Below are 15,595 nucleotides of genomic sequence, written 5' to 3' on the forward strand. Positions count from 1 at the left end.
CGCTTGGCTTCACATCCTATTTTGGCTACTTCAGAAGCACAGAAACTGATCAGAGAGAAAAAGAGAAGCAAAAGACCTCTTCCTCTATGTTAAATGTAGATGCAAATGGTGTTTAGAACTGCATAGGCTGTTCTGCCATTTCTGTTCTACACCAAAGTAACTGTCTCCCTTTCATTTTTCCTAAAACCTCAAAATAATTACTTCCTGTAATCAATTAATTTTTACTCCATACTTTTTTTCAAAGAACTGCATGCAAGTGATTTTTAAATTCATGACAGCTGAAACAGGCATTTATTTCTGATACTACAAAACCAGTACTGATAAATACAACTGCTACCTTCAGCTAGCTCTTGGCACAGCTATAACGATTTTCTTTACTGTTTTTACAGCTAATGCAGTACCCTGGAAGATGTTTCAAGAACTGTGAGTGTATTGCAGTAAAGGTGCTGGCAATTAAAGGACAGATCTAGGGTCTGTCTAGGATCTTACAGAAGATTTTGGGATCTGGAGACCCTACATAAGTGCCTTAGTCAATTTTTAAAAGTGTTTTTAAATTTATAAAAGAGATGGAAAGGAAATAGTGACCTTATCCTTAAACTATCCTTAAGTTTCACAATACTCAGTACTCTCACCAAACGCATCCAGGTTTAATTGAAACATGTGGCACTCAGTATCTACTCATTTGGATAATGTTACCTTTTACAACTTACTTAAACAATGAACATTTAGACCAAGTAAGTGACTACAGGCTCTTGTGGAATTGAAACATTAACAGAAGATAACATACAGAAGCGAGATGGCCAAAATGAGTTCTGCTGTGCTTCAAACAACAGCACACTAACAGGAACATCTCCATTCTGTTGGAGCTTTGTTAAGCTAATTCCTGGATTTTATATATAAACAGTAAATATTTCTACTGCAACACTTCTACTGAAAGTTCAAATGTTTCCTAGTTACGGTAAACAACAAGACAATGAAGAAGCTGAAGAACAATTCCACTGCAACACATATGGTCTTCTGTCGAGGGAGCTCCTAGCAGCACGAGATGTTACTGACATATGTGTGCAATAAGCAGACACCGTGGTCTTGAGCTGAGAGTCCCACATAAGTCAGAGGGAGACTGCTAAGAAACCAAATTGTAATTACCTTTAACAAACAAAACTACTGTCATCTTCGCTTCTATAAACAAAACGACCATCAGATCCACCATGAAAATAAAACAAATTTAAAAAAATCTCAACTACTCATTTTCACACGGGGATGGTCTGAAGAACTACGAACAGACTGAAATGCACCAAGGTTGCGCTCTCTGCTCACCCCACAGCACCACTTTGCTTGTGAGGTCACTTCTGTGGGTCCTGGAAAGCAAGCAGAACTATGCACGAAGTTTAACAGCTCCAGCAGAGTAATGTGATCCCCAAAACCAGTCCATATAACTCCTTGGTAAATTCTTAACATCAGCAACTCTTGAAAAAAACCATTCTAATTATCTTTTTCTAGTTTACGACTAAAGACTGATCTTTAGAGTTTTCACATACACCTCAGAGTAGCTCTCATAGCACTGATGATCACTTAACTGCTAGCCAGATGCAAGCCAGATGGCCCATAGGTAAGAGTTCACAAACTGGACTCAAACTCCATTTGCTAAAGATCAAGTATTATCTGCATTACTTGATATTACAAGTTAGTCCAATCCACACGTTACCCAGCACAGGCACGTATGCTTTTGTAACTCCGAATTTCGCAAACAAACTAATGGAAGCTAGGCAATGAAGAGTGGTTAACACATCTGAACAACCACAGACTTGCCCTGCAGTGCTGGCAGGGGCAGGGGATGACACCAGAACACATCTTGTACGTCCTTGCTTTGGATGGCTCTCCTCTCTGATTCCAACAGCCCAGCAGCTTGGCAAGTGTGAAGGAGACATCTGAGCAGGCACTCAGTTTCCCAGACACCTACGTGGAGCTGCTTCCAATCTCTACTCTGTAGCAATCACTCCCCAAATTCTGGCTGATGCACAGCACGAGTGGGAGCTCAGAACCACAGAATGCAGACGCACCAGACCCTGGCAACTACCATGTGTTAACCTCACAGAGAGCAACTATTAAGACAGCTTTCCCTATTTGACTGTAATATCCAACAAAGTTATGCGTCATATCTTGAAGTCACAGGGGACAGGTGTTAAATGGCTGATGAATGCTTTTAGTTTCAGTCACACTTTGGGTTTGATTTCTCAGGCACCCACATATGGCTTAGGCACAACACTCCTACCACAATAAATAAAAATAATTCTTAACCTGCGTCACTGAATTCAAACCATTTGTGCTCACTGGTACACAAATAACAGGAGAAGGAACTCCATCCTCGCAGTAATCACAGAGCATATCCTGTATCCTTCGACAGCACTTGCAGACAGTTCCTTCCTATCCTCTTAAGAGCAGAGGATATTATAGGGCTCCGCTGTCTCAGGACAGAGCAGATGATAGGAGCAAACATGGTGGGGGGGGAAGTAGGGCCTGCCAGAAGCTCGGGTTGTTGTCTGTCCAAGAGGGACACCTGGTGGCTGGTTCCCACTGGGCCACCGCCTTTATCTATAGGTCACAGATTTAAGTCACATAGAATAGGGGGAAAATTTCATATGGGAAGCAGAACTTGCCACCAAAACTAAGAATGCAAAGAAAAAAACCAGGAGGATGTGGATCTGGCATATTTGATTACTATGACAGTAAAGAAAGCACTTTGTAAAATTTTTTGTTATTTTAAAGTATTTTCACAGTAAGAAGTCTGGGTATCAGAGAAAACTCACAAGTGTATAAAGGAAAGAACATCTGAAGTCTTCTCTTAGCCTTTTCCCTAAACATACTCGAGCATACACGAATCCTACGATGGCTGCAACAATGGCAAATGGGTTAGGAGTGATCCAGCCCCAGCTTCAAAGCAGCTTTTTCAGAGACAGGAATCTTTTGTAATCGTTCTACATCACTCCTCTCTCATAAACTTTCAAAATAAAAGCTTTCTTCTACCAACAAAGCCCCCCAAAACCTTCATAATATCATTTAACAGATTCCTCCTCCTCCTCCTGTTGATAGTTTTCAAAACAAAGCATTAATTACTTCTGTTCAATAACATTAAACTGAACTCGAGAGCCTAAAAAACAAGAACTGCGTCAGGAAATACTAAATCTAAACAGTTTTTGTAGAAAAGCTGTGCATGTAATAGATTATGAAAGTCACCACATCAGTATGAATTTACATACACATCATCATGTGTTCAGTGAAAGCAAAACAAATTGTCTGGCAGCCAACAGAAGACTCACTTCTTATTGAAGATAGTTGAATTTTCTCTTCTTTTTGTGAATCCAATAGGGAGCGTCTTCAGATTGATATTATGCCTTCGAGCTCTATTTCTCAAGTAATTGATCTATCAAAAATCAAAAATAGTAATAATTTGACTGACAGTATTTGAATTACAAGGAAATTATAGAACAAACAGGCATGCATAGAATATTTTAAGACTACGCATGCTGCTAGCAATTTATTCTTCCAAGCGCCTGGGTGTAGCCTTCAAAACTATCATTCAATAAGCCCTGAGGAGTTCTCCAAAATTTGGGGTTGTTCATACCATCACAGCAAACCCCAGTCCTGAAACACACGTTGAGAGTGCCTCAGTGGGAATTCAAAGGCAGCCAACCCAAGCCCAGCAGTCTGACATGGAACTTACAAATTTATTTGTTGTTGGCCGATGCACAGACAAGTCTCGAGCAGCAGCATCAGCCGTCCTCCCCACATCTTCCAAGAAACGATAATCTGAAGGTGAAAAAAAACAACAACACAGAATATAAAAATATGTAGTGCTATTAGAAATAACAAATTCTGAAGTGCCTGGAACGTTCTTACCACTCAGAAGATTCAAGTCAGTAAATTCTGTCACAGAGACAAACGCGGTTTTGTCCCTGACTCCATTACAGCTCAGGGCAAGCTTGTGCTTCTTCACACACAACAGGCTGGAACGACAAACACCCACATAAGCATCTCAGCCAACACAACTGCAGGCAAAATCGAGATAGCTTCACTAAGGTAACAGACACCTGCACGAATACTTCATGCATCGCGGACACCGGTACTTGGCCTCCTCTTCACCACACGTCTCGCATCTGAAAGAAGCAGAAAGCGGCTGCTGGGGAAGGGGCTGCTATGGTGGGCTGGGGCACGGCAGCAGCTCTCACGAAGCCCTCAGCTCCCCTCCTGTCTCCGCCCCGCCCCGCCCCGCCGCGCCCTTCCGGAGCCGCCCGCCCGGCGGTGACACGCGGCAGCGCCCCCTGCTGGCGGGGCGGGGCACCGCACCGTGCGGCCGAGCGCTGCGGGACGCCGCGAAAACAAACCCGAAACGCGTTCACCCCTTGGCTGCACAGCCGCGCCGCACGAGGGAAAGCTGACGCCGCTCCCGGACACCACCCTCCCCACCCACAGCCCGACGAAACGAGCAGCCCCACGTGGCACGCGGCCGCTACCCCGCACCGATGAGTGCGGGCCGCGGCCTCACGCTTCGGCCGCTTTCCACGGATCCCGGCGGAGGCGCTGCCCGGGCCGGGCCGCGACCGGCGGGACGCCACACGGGCAGCGGTCCCACGCCCCGCCCGCGCCCGCACCTCTGCAGGGCCATCTTCCGCCCGCCGGCCGCGCGCCGCGGGCTCCCGCCGCCGCCCTTCCCCGCCATGGCTGCGCCGCGCCGCCTCCACGCGCCGCCCGACGGGGCCCGGGCGGGGCGGGCCCTGCAGCGGCGTTTCCTGGGCGGCGGCGCCCCCTGGCGGCACGCGGCGCCCCACGCCGCACCGCAGGGCACGGGAACCGCCGTAGCGGCCGTACCTCCTCCTCTCTCCGCCCCCCGCTGGAAAACCTCGCTTCCCCAGTGCGGGATTTTAACCGCCAAGAGCAGGGGTGAAAGGAAGAGATGAAAGGATTCTGCCTGCTGCTACTGGCGCCGAGGGGCAGTGCCGTGGGTGTCGCAGCCCCAAGTCCATCGTGCTGTCTGCACGGCGGTTGCACTTTTATCCTGAGCACAGTAATACTTTGAGCTAGTTCGTTTTTAATTTTATTTATTTGTTTATCTCAGAAACTATCTAACAAACAACTGTAAACAGGGGCTATAAAGAATTTCCAAAAGAAAGGTTTCCAAGAGAAAGGCCACGGGACTGAAAACCCGATGGTTTAACAGAAAACACAGGGCGTGTCTTCCTTGCTGTGTAAAGTGACTACAGTCACACAGTACTCCATAGCACAACAACTGCTCATCTCCCTTCTGTAAATGAAGCATGGTCATCTGAAAAGTACTTCTCCTCATTGCTGAGAATGAACTATACAACACGGAACAGAACAACAAAAACAAACTGGTAGTGTGGAATCTTATTTTATTATATTTTAAGTATGATTTCCCATGGATTGAGGCAGTTAAACAAGTTGTTTGAATGCTTCCCTGCTCCCCAGTGTGGTTTGGCACCATCTTCAGGAAATAGTCAGCAGGTTTTTGATTGATAATATGTAGAGGGATATCTTTATAAAAGAGTGCTTTTCTTAATGGTAAAATTGCTCTTTCTTTAAACAAAAGAAGATGCTTGAACACTTTAGATTTGAGGGAAAATGTAATAATATTACAAAAAATGACAATGTCTAAGTGGATGAAATGCTGACTATAACTTAACAGTTGCCTTTCAAAAGATGTGCTGTAGAGGATGCAACAAGTTACAAATATATACACAATACATCATCTTAAGATGCTTTTGGCATTCAAAAAACTTAACTGAAAAAACTGAAAACTACTGTAGGTAGCTCTTCTACAATGATTTTTACAATGTCTGTAAAGCTAATTTTTCTGATTATATGCATTATATACAACATGCTGTCTCATATGCCATTTCCACAACAGTACACAAAAATATTTTAAACAAGATATCCACATAAATAACGTTTTAGTTGTAGCGAAATATGTGACCAATGATTTAAAATAAGTACCTTGACAACAGAGACAGATCCTGATGTAACCAGCACATACAGTCTGAAAAATAAAAATGGACTCAGATCATTTCTGTTAAGGCCACCAGCACCTTGTGTTATAAAGAGCACCAAGGCAACATGGACAGGGAACATGTAAGAGGTAGTGTGTCATCTGTTATGATGCGTGTGTCCACAAAGGACTATTATAAAACTATATGAAAGACAACTTGTACTGTGGCATACTTCACTTTTCAGATATAGCTATTGCACATTTAGGAGCAGTAGCCAGTGTTGCTCCTTGGTACTGTATGTCTCCAGCTTTCCTCGGGGTGTTCTTTTGCAGTGTTGTCATACAGATCACCAAGAACACTTGAGGTCCTGAAAAATTCCATGCTCAGATATTCAGTCCCAGGAAATTATGCAAGAAAGCACCAACCAGTATTAAAAAGAGATTTAAATACTTTAGGAAAATTGTTGTAGTCTTTTCTTTCTTTTCTTCGCTTTTAAATGCCATTTCTCCATAAGAGGAAGTCTTTTTTCTTCCTGAGATTCTTTAAGCAACAACGTTCAGTATGATTCTTCAGTTTGAGAGCAATTTTGCCTTCAACAGGTCATTACTCTCACCCTCACTCTCTGCAGTCCTGCACAGATGCAAAAGAACCAGGACACAAAACTCAAAGGAAGCACACTGAGCCACTTTCTATGAAGTGCTGCTGTCCCGGTTTGAGATGAGGAAGTGTATGAACTTGAATAACTGGAAGCTGATTGGTGTCCTGAGTGTGAAAAAAGAACTGTGTCTTGTGCCAGCTGCCATCCTGAATCTGCAACACACAGGCAGAATATTAAATTCACATCAGAGATTCAAAACACAAATGGAAGATGAGCTTAAAGGGTGAGAGAAGTGTACATAAGCATTTATTCTTCCAGCAGCTTGTAAAGAAACCAAGCAATTCAACAAATGCCATTTCCCCCATGTAGTATCACAGTGCTAAAAAGTACTTACCATGCATTCATCCACAAGCACCTTGGGTTCAAGTAGTGAATTGGCTTTAAACAGTTGTCCATTCCAACCTTTGAAGCTAACAGATGTCTTTTGGCCTCCTGCCTCACTTAATCCCCACATCGGTGTGTTCAGACAGTGAACTGTGATGCTGTGGGTTGCTTCTGAGCTCAGTAAATGAAGAAAGTTCATCTGCACTTTTCCAATGCCAAACTCCAGCTAAGTTCCAAAAGAAATATGCCATTATGCTTACACGCTGAATGGTCACAGCAGTGCCAAATGACACGCATAGACGGGTGCACTGTTTACACATGGGAGCACGTATGTGTGCTTACACACTGGGATCAGTGCTGAAAAGCACAATTTGTATTCTTCAGGAGAGTAATACGGTTCTATTATAGTGACTACTTCAAACAGAAACTTTCCAGTCAGTTTCAAAGCTTAAAAGAAACATTTACTAATGCCCATGAATGTCGTTGGTACATAGCTGGGCAGAAAAGTTTATTTTTAACATCATGAAACTGAGGCAAGGGAACTTGTGATTCAAACAAAGCTAACAGCAGCAGCAGTGTTTTAATTGCAGTTGCACCATTAATTAGTCTTAGAGCATAGATTCTGTCTGTCAATACCCACGTTCTGTTAACAGACTGAAAATCATAAGCATGCTTTGATTTTAGACAAAAAATTCAGCTGCTCATTACTCAACAAGAATCTCTCCAAGAGTAGACCATGTTCAGGGATCTTACAAATTCAGGAATTCATATGGGATTTCTTTCTGATGTTCCTCAGTAGCTAAAGTATATACGCAGACCTAACATAACACCTCCACTACTCACAGTGGTTTAATGACTATGTGTACTGAGGAGCATGGAGGAATGACATAAAGGAAAGCAGCCTTTACCTAGCAAGGTGTTCAGCAGTAGCCAGGTGTTGAGAAGTGGTGATGACCACACCCCAGATGATGAATTACTAACATAGCTTAGAAGCATTTCAAGTTTATTTCTATGTCTTGTTTAGAAAGGTATAATGCAAAATGTAAGAATTCAATGAGTGTGGAAAACAAGTAAATGGAGAAAGTGGCAGTCATAGTAACATATATTGTCTCCAGATGTTCTGTAACTTCCTGAACAGAGCGTATTAAGAATCCTTCCCAAAAGTGCACGAAACACCCCTCAGTCCCCACTGAAATCTAGCAACTTCTCCTGAGGCCAGGAAATAAGCAGACATTTGTTCAAAGCTCTGGGGCAGACAGACTCCCTCAGGATGCTGTGTGTACCTTTGTTGCAGATGGTGGCATTAAACATGTCTGACCACCTGCAGTGAAGTTGCAGAAAACTTCAATGGCATCAGAAGGGCAGCCAATGTTGGGGTCAATCCAGTACTTTCCTATTAGTGTAGAATCCCAGAGAGAAAATGAAACCAAAATATAATTGTTACTAAGCAATTTGCTAAAATATTCTTAATTCTTGGCAAGTATTAAATTTGTTATTACCATAGTTTTGCTGGGAAATGGATGAAAGGGAACATGGAATTCATTCAATTTCCATAATTCTATTAACAATGGATGCTGAGCAAATCTATTAACTGCTCAGAAAATGAATTATGTCACAGTATTGACATTAGATATTTAAATAATTATTTTAGTTTGAACCATTGATTTGAAACCTGCTAAAATATCAGCTGCTGCCAGTTTATCTGACTGGGGTAATCTGCAGTACACAGTTTTCTCATTAACAATCTAGAATCTGGTCCACACAAAAATCATTTCTGATTGACTATAAATAACAGGGAAGCTTTTGATCACAAAATGGAATTCACTTTCAAAATTTCTGTCCACTTCTTTACGTCTATGTTTACCTCTGATATCTATATAATACTAGGTAGCTACACACTTTATAATCCAGACATTTTATCACACATAAAGATAGAATAAGGATAGCTGTGACAAACTGCAACAGAATCTAATTTAAAAAAAAAAAAGTCAATATACCAAAAAGTGGACATAGGAATTGTCACTTGGAAGCAATACACTTTAAAGCCACGCTGCACTGAAGCTTTGATGAAAGCAGACACTCACCATCAGACACTTTCCGCTCACAGCTAAGCAAGTCCCTGCAGATGCGTGCTGGGTTATCCCGCGTGCCAAGAGGGTTCTTGATGCTGTGCAGTAAATTGCTAAGGTAGTGCAGTGTTTTGTATATCTCTGTACTGTGATCTAGTGAAGTTACTTCAGTATTCTGGTACCTCTGCCAGGGGCCATTAACAAATGCATTACCATAGAGAAGAAAGACAACAGCAGCACATGCAGTAAACATCCAATGGCCATTGAAGAGCCAGACAGAAGCATTTATAATACATGCAATCAGCCATATAAAACAGAATGAGAATAACATATCCCAATAAACAAATTAGTGTGTTTAATTAAAATTATCAGAGCCAGTGAAGTTATAGACAGTTTAAGATTGTGCAAATATATCAGTATGACAAGTTGACAGAAATACGGATATGGGAGAAAAAGAAAAAAAGAAAAAAAGAAAAAAATCAGTGCATTTTTACAATAAATGTAGTAGTTTCAGATTTTGAGTAGTTAAATCTATTCTTAGACTCAGTCTATAGAATATATGAAAATATGCTTGACTTCACACGTGTATGAGTTTTCTTCCCATCACTGAGACCCCACAGTTGCATACAGTTAAGGATGCATGTCAGTGCTTTATGGATCAGGGCCTAAATGTCACTATTATCTGTAGCTGAATAGTTATGGTCCCGTGGTCCCGTTTGTGATAGCTGATATGTTTCAGTCTCTGTTAATTGTGAGAAAAAGGTACAAATGCTGCTGTTTTCCTTAGTTTCATTTAAACGGTATTTTACATATTTTTGCATATTTAACTATATTTTTCAGTAGTTACTTGCAGTCTGTGATTTGTTTCAAATCACAGTTTTTCCAAAGAAGCCCTGTTCTGCCCTCAAATAGTGTTTGCACATGGGCTGCTCCAAAGGCAATGCCTCCTGTTTTATTATGTTGGCTCATGACACCAGAGGCAGATATTGGTAGTATGGTAGTAGAGGTTCAACCTTCTCACCAATATCCCATTACATGCTGTTGCTGTGTGACAGATTGCAGGAGAGGGGCAGTTTGACAACATGGAGTCTGACATGGAAGTCCAGATGAAGCCAAAGGGTGTCACTGAACTCCTCCAAGTGACATTCATCACCACTTGCTGAACATTTAAGGAGATCCAACAGTGGATATCAGAACCATGAGACAGTGAGTGGTGTGTTTCAGCAATGGCAATGTGAAAGAAAAACCATGTTTCGGACAGCCCTGCACAGATGTCACACCACAAAATTAAGAGTGAAATCAGCTCATCCATGCAAGTCAACTAACAGTGCTGACCACGTTAAAAATAGCGTTAAGTAGCTGAGAATTTGTTCTGTCAAATAGCATCACTGTACTCTTTGCATCTGTTGTAGTTACCATAGAAATGAATAGGAGGCATTACTTTTGGAGTGACCTATGTATAACTGCATATCCCATATGACAAGGTAAATGTGGTGTAATACATTACCTCCATCTGCAATGCAGCATTTGATGCAATCAAAGCCTGGACAGCAGCATTGATGTCCACCAGTTTCTGAAAACAGAAAACTTTTTAGAACATGAAAAAATGAACAGAAATACTCTAAATTGCAGGAGATCAGTTTCTGAGCATTGTATAGGAACATACACATGATCATAATTTTGCCATTTTAGAAAACAACTCACAGACAGTACTTACTTTTCAAATGGAATTTGTCTTTCCACCCCCAAAGAAAACAAGCTTACATAATGATAAAGCATTGATTTCCATTAGCATCCCAGCCCAAATTTTAATGATCACATTTGTGGATGCTACAAAAAATATATGCTATAATAAGAGTTACAGATCAATACCTCAACTTAATCCCTCCCAGCCACTTAATTTATACAGTTGAGGAAACCAATCTGCAGAAGTATGAAAAGTTGTTATGCCTTTCAAGATTAGCACATAAAAAACGTTTGATCTAGCCAAATAGGTGCAGTTTATGCTATGTTCTCTCATCTGACTTTTGTGTAAGAAAGGTCGCAGGTCTTCTACCAACTGAAAACATCACTCCTGCTGAGAAGTCCTTGTCTAGCAAAGCTGCCACCAAGTTGCAGGTTGCCAGACAAGAAAGGAAAAGGAAAACTGAGGTGAAAAAGTTTGACTGGAGAAATAACTGAACTCTGAAAATATCTGGTGATCTGTAACTGCAGCATCTGTGCTGATATGGACTGAAGTAATTTTCACGATTACATAAAAGTAAAAAAAAAAGTATCAAGACTGACCTAAATGCAGCCTCTGGAATAGGAAGCCATTTCCTTGAGTACCTTCATTCCCTACATTTTGCAAGAGGTGCAGAGCAAACACCGGGTTTATTTATTTTAAATGAATTAAGGAAGCCAGGCAAACAATTAGATCTTGTGGGTGGCCCTAGATCTCAGATTATGGCAGTTAACATAGCAATAAGAAGTATTCCTGCTGTGAGATTTCACAAGATCTGTGTGAGAGTCACTGCAAGCTACCACTGCTGACCACAACTGGCCCAGCTGGAAAAGGCTCAGAGACGAATGGATTCAACCTTACATTGAATTTATGCATATTTAGATAAAGAGGACCTCAAAGCAAATCACTGCAGATTTAGGACACTTCAAAAATTGAGTCTGAGGACTGTATTGTATTCAGGTTAATTACAGTACTTACTCTTGGTCCTGGTGGCCCAGGTGACCCCTAGAAAATGAGAGAAACCACATATTAAATGTTTCACACATTTATATAAAGCAATCACAATACAAAAACACAGGCCTTTTTTTTCATGCACTTACAGGTGCCCCTGGCTGGCCCTGAGGTCCCTGGGGTCCCTGGAAGAAATGGAGATAAAATGCAACAGTTACAGTTGAACTACTTTTGTAATTACATATTTTTAAAATTACAAAATGCCACCATACATACAGAGAAATTGAGAGGTTTGTAGTACAGGCCTTGGTAAAAATGTAATTGATAATATTCTTTAAGTACCATACTCTGCAAACATGGAATACTCCTGTGACTATTGCTAGGTTAGCTAGTTACCAAAACTTCTTCATCTGATTACATTTGATATAAAAGTCATTCTTACTTAAAGTATGACTACATAACGTATCATGCAACACGCCAGCATTACTAGTATGTTACTGATACAAATACTATAGTGGAAGAATGATCATAAAACACCGTAAAAACATTACAGGCAGTCAAAAAGAACTGACTGATTTGCTTGACTCCACAGATATCTGTTGAGCCTTTGTCAGCTCCATTTATCAGCAGTGCCACTTTTCAGGTAGAACGTATTAGGTTCATTGTTTAAGAGATACTGCAGGCTTCCTCTGTATTAATGACATTATGTCTGTGCTCCCGACCTTTAAGGACCATCATTTTAGTGTGTAGGATATGGTGGGGAGGAGAGGAGGACAGCTGCTTGGCCCTTAAGCCTGAGCTTTAGTTTTGCCTTAAGGTTGGATACAGACCCTTCTAAAGACAGTCTCCCTCATCTGAATGAGCCTTTCTATTCACACAGATAGAATGATACTTGTATCTCTGTTAACATTCTTCAGTTCCTGTATACTGAAAGCCTCTAGGAGCTGCTGTAACATAAATAACACCAAGAACAGTGACAAGGAAAAGAATAGGTGACAGTGGCTTAATACAAGCAAAAGAGAAGAATGAAAGGCACAGTCTAGATCTGTATTATGCATGAGTAAAACCATTTAACCTGTCTGATTTTAAGCAAAACGCTCCTTAGCTGCTGCTGTATGTACCAATTATTCAAGCACAATGAGCTGTTCCAGCAAAAGCACTCATATGCCACTATAGTCATGCCAGAATTAAAATTCCACCGAATGAGAAATAATCCTATCTGACATGGTAATGCAGCAAATATTGTGAGGCTAGTCTAGCCAAAGCAGTATCAACTTGTAAACCACTTAACATAGCAATAAGAAGTATTCCTGCTGTGAGATTTCACGAGATCTGTGTGAGAGTCACTACCACTGCTGACCACAGCTGGCCCAGCTGGAAAAGGCTCAGAGACAAATTGATTCAATCTTACATTGAATTTATGCATATTTAGATAAAGATGACCTCAAAGCAAATAGCAATAATTTATTAAGGCTCCAAATTTATCTTTACTGAGACAACACCAGCCACATTTCTTACTGTTTCTACACATGCTCATAAGGTAGAGCACATGGCAGCCACCTGGGAGTGCATCTGATGGGTTTATGATGATCTCTGCAGCCACACAAGGTGATGAGTGCCTGCATATCACGTGCCTTGGTCATGGCAGAGGGGCCCACGTGCTGGATTGGGGCTGCTCTGTTATTCCCAGCACTAGTTCTTTACCAACAAGAGGCTGAGTCCTATGCTTCACACATGTTCGGTGTGAGAATTGAAACAATCTGTTCCTGGGAATTTAGAAGTATGGTTTTCTGACGCTTAAGTAAGGCAACTTTAATGGTATAATTTAATGACTAAATGTTAATTTTTTAACAGATCCATCTTGACCCTATTTATGTTTCATCCATTCGTAACTGTAGAAGGACTCTTAAGTCATTTTGTAGGTAAGAGTTGACTAATATTTTATAAAGGCCTTAATGATTAGTTATAGAAAATGAACTTCAAAGGATGAGTCACTTTAGCACACGCAGTAGTATAGAAAACACTGAAAGTTCTGTGCCAAGTACCTCACCTTCCCTTTTTACTCTGATTTTCATTACTACACAGCCTGACAATCCCTTTGAAATTCTATTACTATGAAAGAATAATAAAATATTATTACTGTTACTGATTAATACAAAATGGATGGTAGATGATAACCACTTCACTATTTTGTGGTACACCTTGGCCGATACAAAGAAACTGGATGTCACAGAGCTGACCTCCACATGTATTCAATCAGATCAGCAGCTCATGTGCTGCTGGACTGCTGTGGGATACCTTCAGTGCTATGTGAATGCACTGCTCCCCTCTATGATCATGTTTGTTGAAGTATCTTTAGTATGAAATGAAAGTGTGTCAGAGAACCCTGACAAATTTGAGAGTGTGAGGATGTACTTGTTTATCTTGGTTCCAGACTGGATTATGCAAACATCAGGTCAAGCAAGGCACAAAGTCTTCAACAGTTCATCCCTAAGTAACCACTGCTCTCTGATGAATAGATGCCTTTGTTCTCTGGGCGTTGAGATTTAGAAATTCCAGGGAATTTTCCAGATGACTGAATACTTCAATTAATATTCTATATTCTTGGCATCTGTCACAATTTTAAGACTTCAAAACTTCTGGGACTAGTACAGATGAAAACTGTGGTGGTTTCTGACACAGAACGGAATATTTAAAAATCCCTAACTGCACTGTTCCAATGATTTAAAGGGATCTTGCAAAAGAGGAATGGGATTTGTTTTGATTCACTGTCACCTTGCCAATAAAACCAATCTCGAAAAAAAAGATAAAAATTGAATGCTTCTTGTTAACTGCACTAAACTTCTTTTGGGGAATATTAAATTTCCTGAATGCATTAACACTTCAAAGGCCTATATCCATTACTTTTAAAAGCCTTTAGAATGTAGCAAATCTGTATAGAGCATTTTGAAAATCCTGTAAAGATGTTATAAATGTTCTTTCTTTCTTTCTTTCTTTCTGTTACAGAGCAGCAGAATAAGGTTAAATTACACTTTTTATGGATTAAGCTAATTGCAGAATGTTTTACTGGAATGTACGGGATTACCTTTACAAATCCACTTCATTTACCCTCTGATCCTAGTAGAATTGAAGTGAGAAGATTCCAGTATAATTCCACTGTACTGACTATAATTCCAGTTGATAACAAAAGCAGATAATAGAGCTGTAAGTTTAAGTGTGCTCTTTAATTCTTTACCACTCTGTATGCTAGTACAGATGTTCAAAGGGCAAAACTCCAGCCTTCTTCTAACACCGATTTCACATGCATTGATAGACAAGTTTAGCTTTGAAAACATGACCAACTCCATGGATGTCCATATTTTACATGCCTTCAGAAACTTTAAAAATAAATAAATAAATAAAATATTGATTTAAAATCAATAGAATTGATATAAAAAAAGAAAAATGGACACCGCAAAATGGTAAGCTTTCAATGACTGCTTTTGCCATGTTATTTCACTGCATCTCAGAATGGGTAAACCATAACAACAACAAAATATAAGTAAATAAATAAATAAAAACAAAATAATTTTCATTTTATTCCCAGAATCCTCTGTTTCTGACTACCAATTTTTCCCTGGAAATAGCATCCAGGACCTGAATTTTTCAATAAACAATGAGGTATGATTTTATACTCTATGTTTTTCAGAGGATAAGAGAACATTTCTTTCTAGTACTGAACGCTATTTCTGGCAGACTAAACATTTTTAACTAAAAATTAAAATCTTACAGAAAAGTTGATTTCCATGATTCTAGCATGAATGCCAATATCAATTTTTAAGGTATATAAGCAATCTCAGAATATGAAGTTGGATGCAAATCATTTTAT

At 40.4% G+C, this 15,595-nt stretch overlaps 2 protein-coding genes across 2 annotated transcripts in view; both read right to left on the reverse strand.

Annotated features, from left to right (window-relative positions):
* The window catches only part of ZNHIT6 (zinc finger HIT-type containing 6), a 28,110-nt gene extending 23,348 nt beyond the window's left edge, over positions 1–4,762 (reverse strand). Inside the window, exons 1-5 of the mRNA XM_065741152.1 lie at positions 4,650–4,762; positions 4,089–4,154; positions 3,898–4,004; positions 3,722–3,807; positions 3,318–3,421 (exon numbers count right to left, since the gene is read on the reverse strand). Coding sequence (XP_065597224.1) covers positions 3,318–3,421; positions 3,722–3,807; positions 3,898–4,004; positions 4,089–4,154; positions 4,650–4,717 — 431 coding nt within the window. The 5' untranslated portion in view covers positions 4,718–4,762. The remainder of the gene's footprint in view (positions 1–3,317; positions 3,422–3,721; positions 3,808–3,897; positions 4,005–4,088; positions 4,155–4,649) is intronic.
* An 881-nt stretch (positions 4,763–5,643) lies between these two features.
* The window catches only part of COL24A1 (collagen type XXIV alpha 1 chain), a 106,646-nt gene continuing 96,694 nt past the window's right edge, over positions 5,644–15,595 (reverse strand). The window contains exons 54-60 of the mRNA XM_065745862.1: positions 11,877–11,912; positions 11,755–11,781; positions 10,561–10,626; positions 9,069–9,237; positions 8,268–8,377; positions 6,995–7,210; positions 5,644–6,812 (exon numbers count right to left, since the gene is read on the reverse strand). Of these exons, the coding sequence (XP_065601934.1) occupies positions 6,666–6,812; positions 6,995–7,210; positions 8,268–8,377; positions 9,069–9,237; positions 10,561–10,626; positions 11,755–11,781; positions 11,877–11,912 (771 nt within the window). The 3' untranslated portion in view covers positions 5,644–6,665. The remainder of the gene's footprint in view (positions 6,813–6,994; positions 7,211–8,267; positions 8,378–9,068; positions 9,238–10,560; positions 10,627–11,754; positions 11,782–11,876; positions 11,913–15,595) is intronic.

The sequence above is a fragment of the Cyrtonyx montezumae genome, unplaced genomic scaffold (genome assembly GCF_038088225.1).
Source record: "Cyrtonyx montezumae isolate F1298 unplaced genomic scaffold, pur_monq_1.0 scaffold_1, whole genome shotgun sequence".
In the NCBI taxonomy this organism is placed as follows: Eukaryota; Metazoa; Chordata; class Aves; order Galliformes; family Odontophoridae; genus Cyrtonyx; species Cyrtonyx montezumae.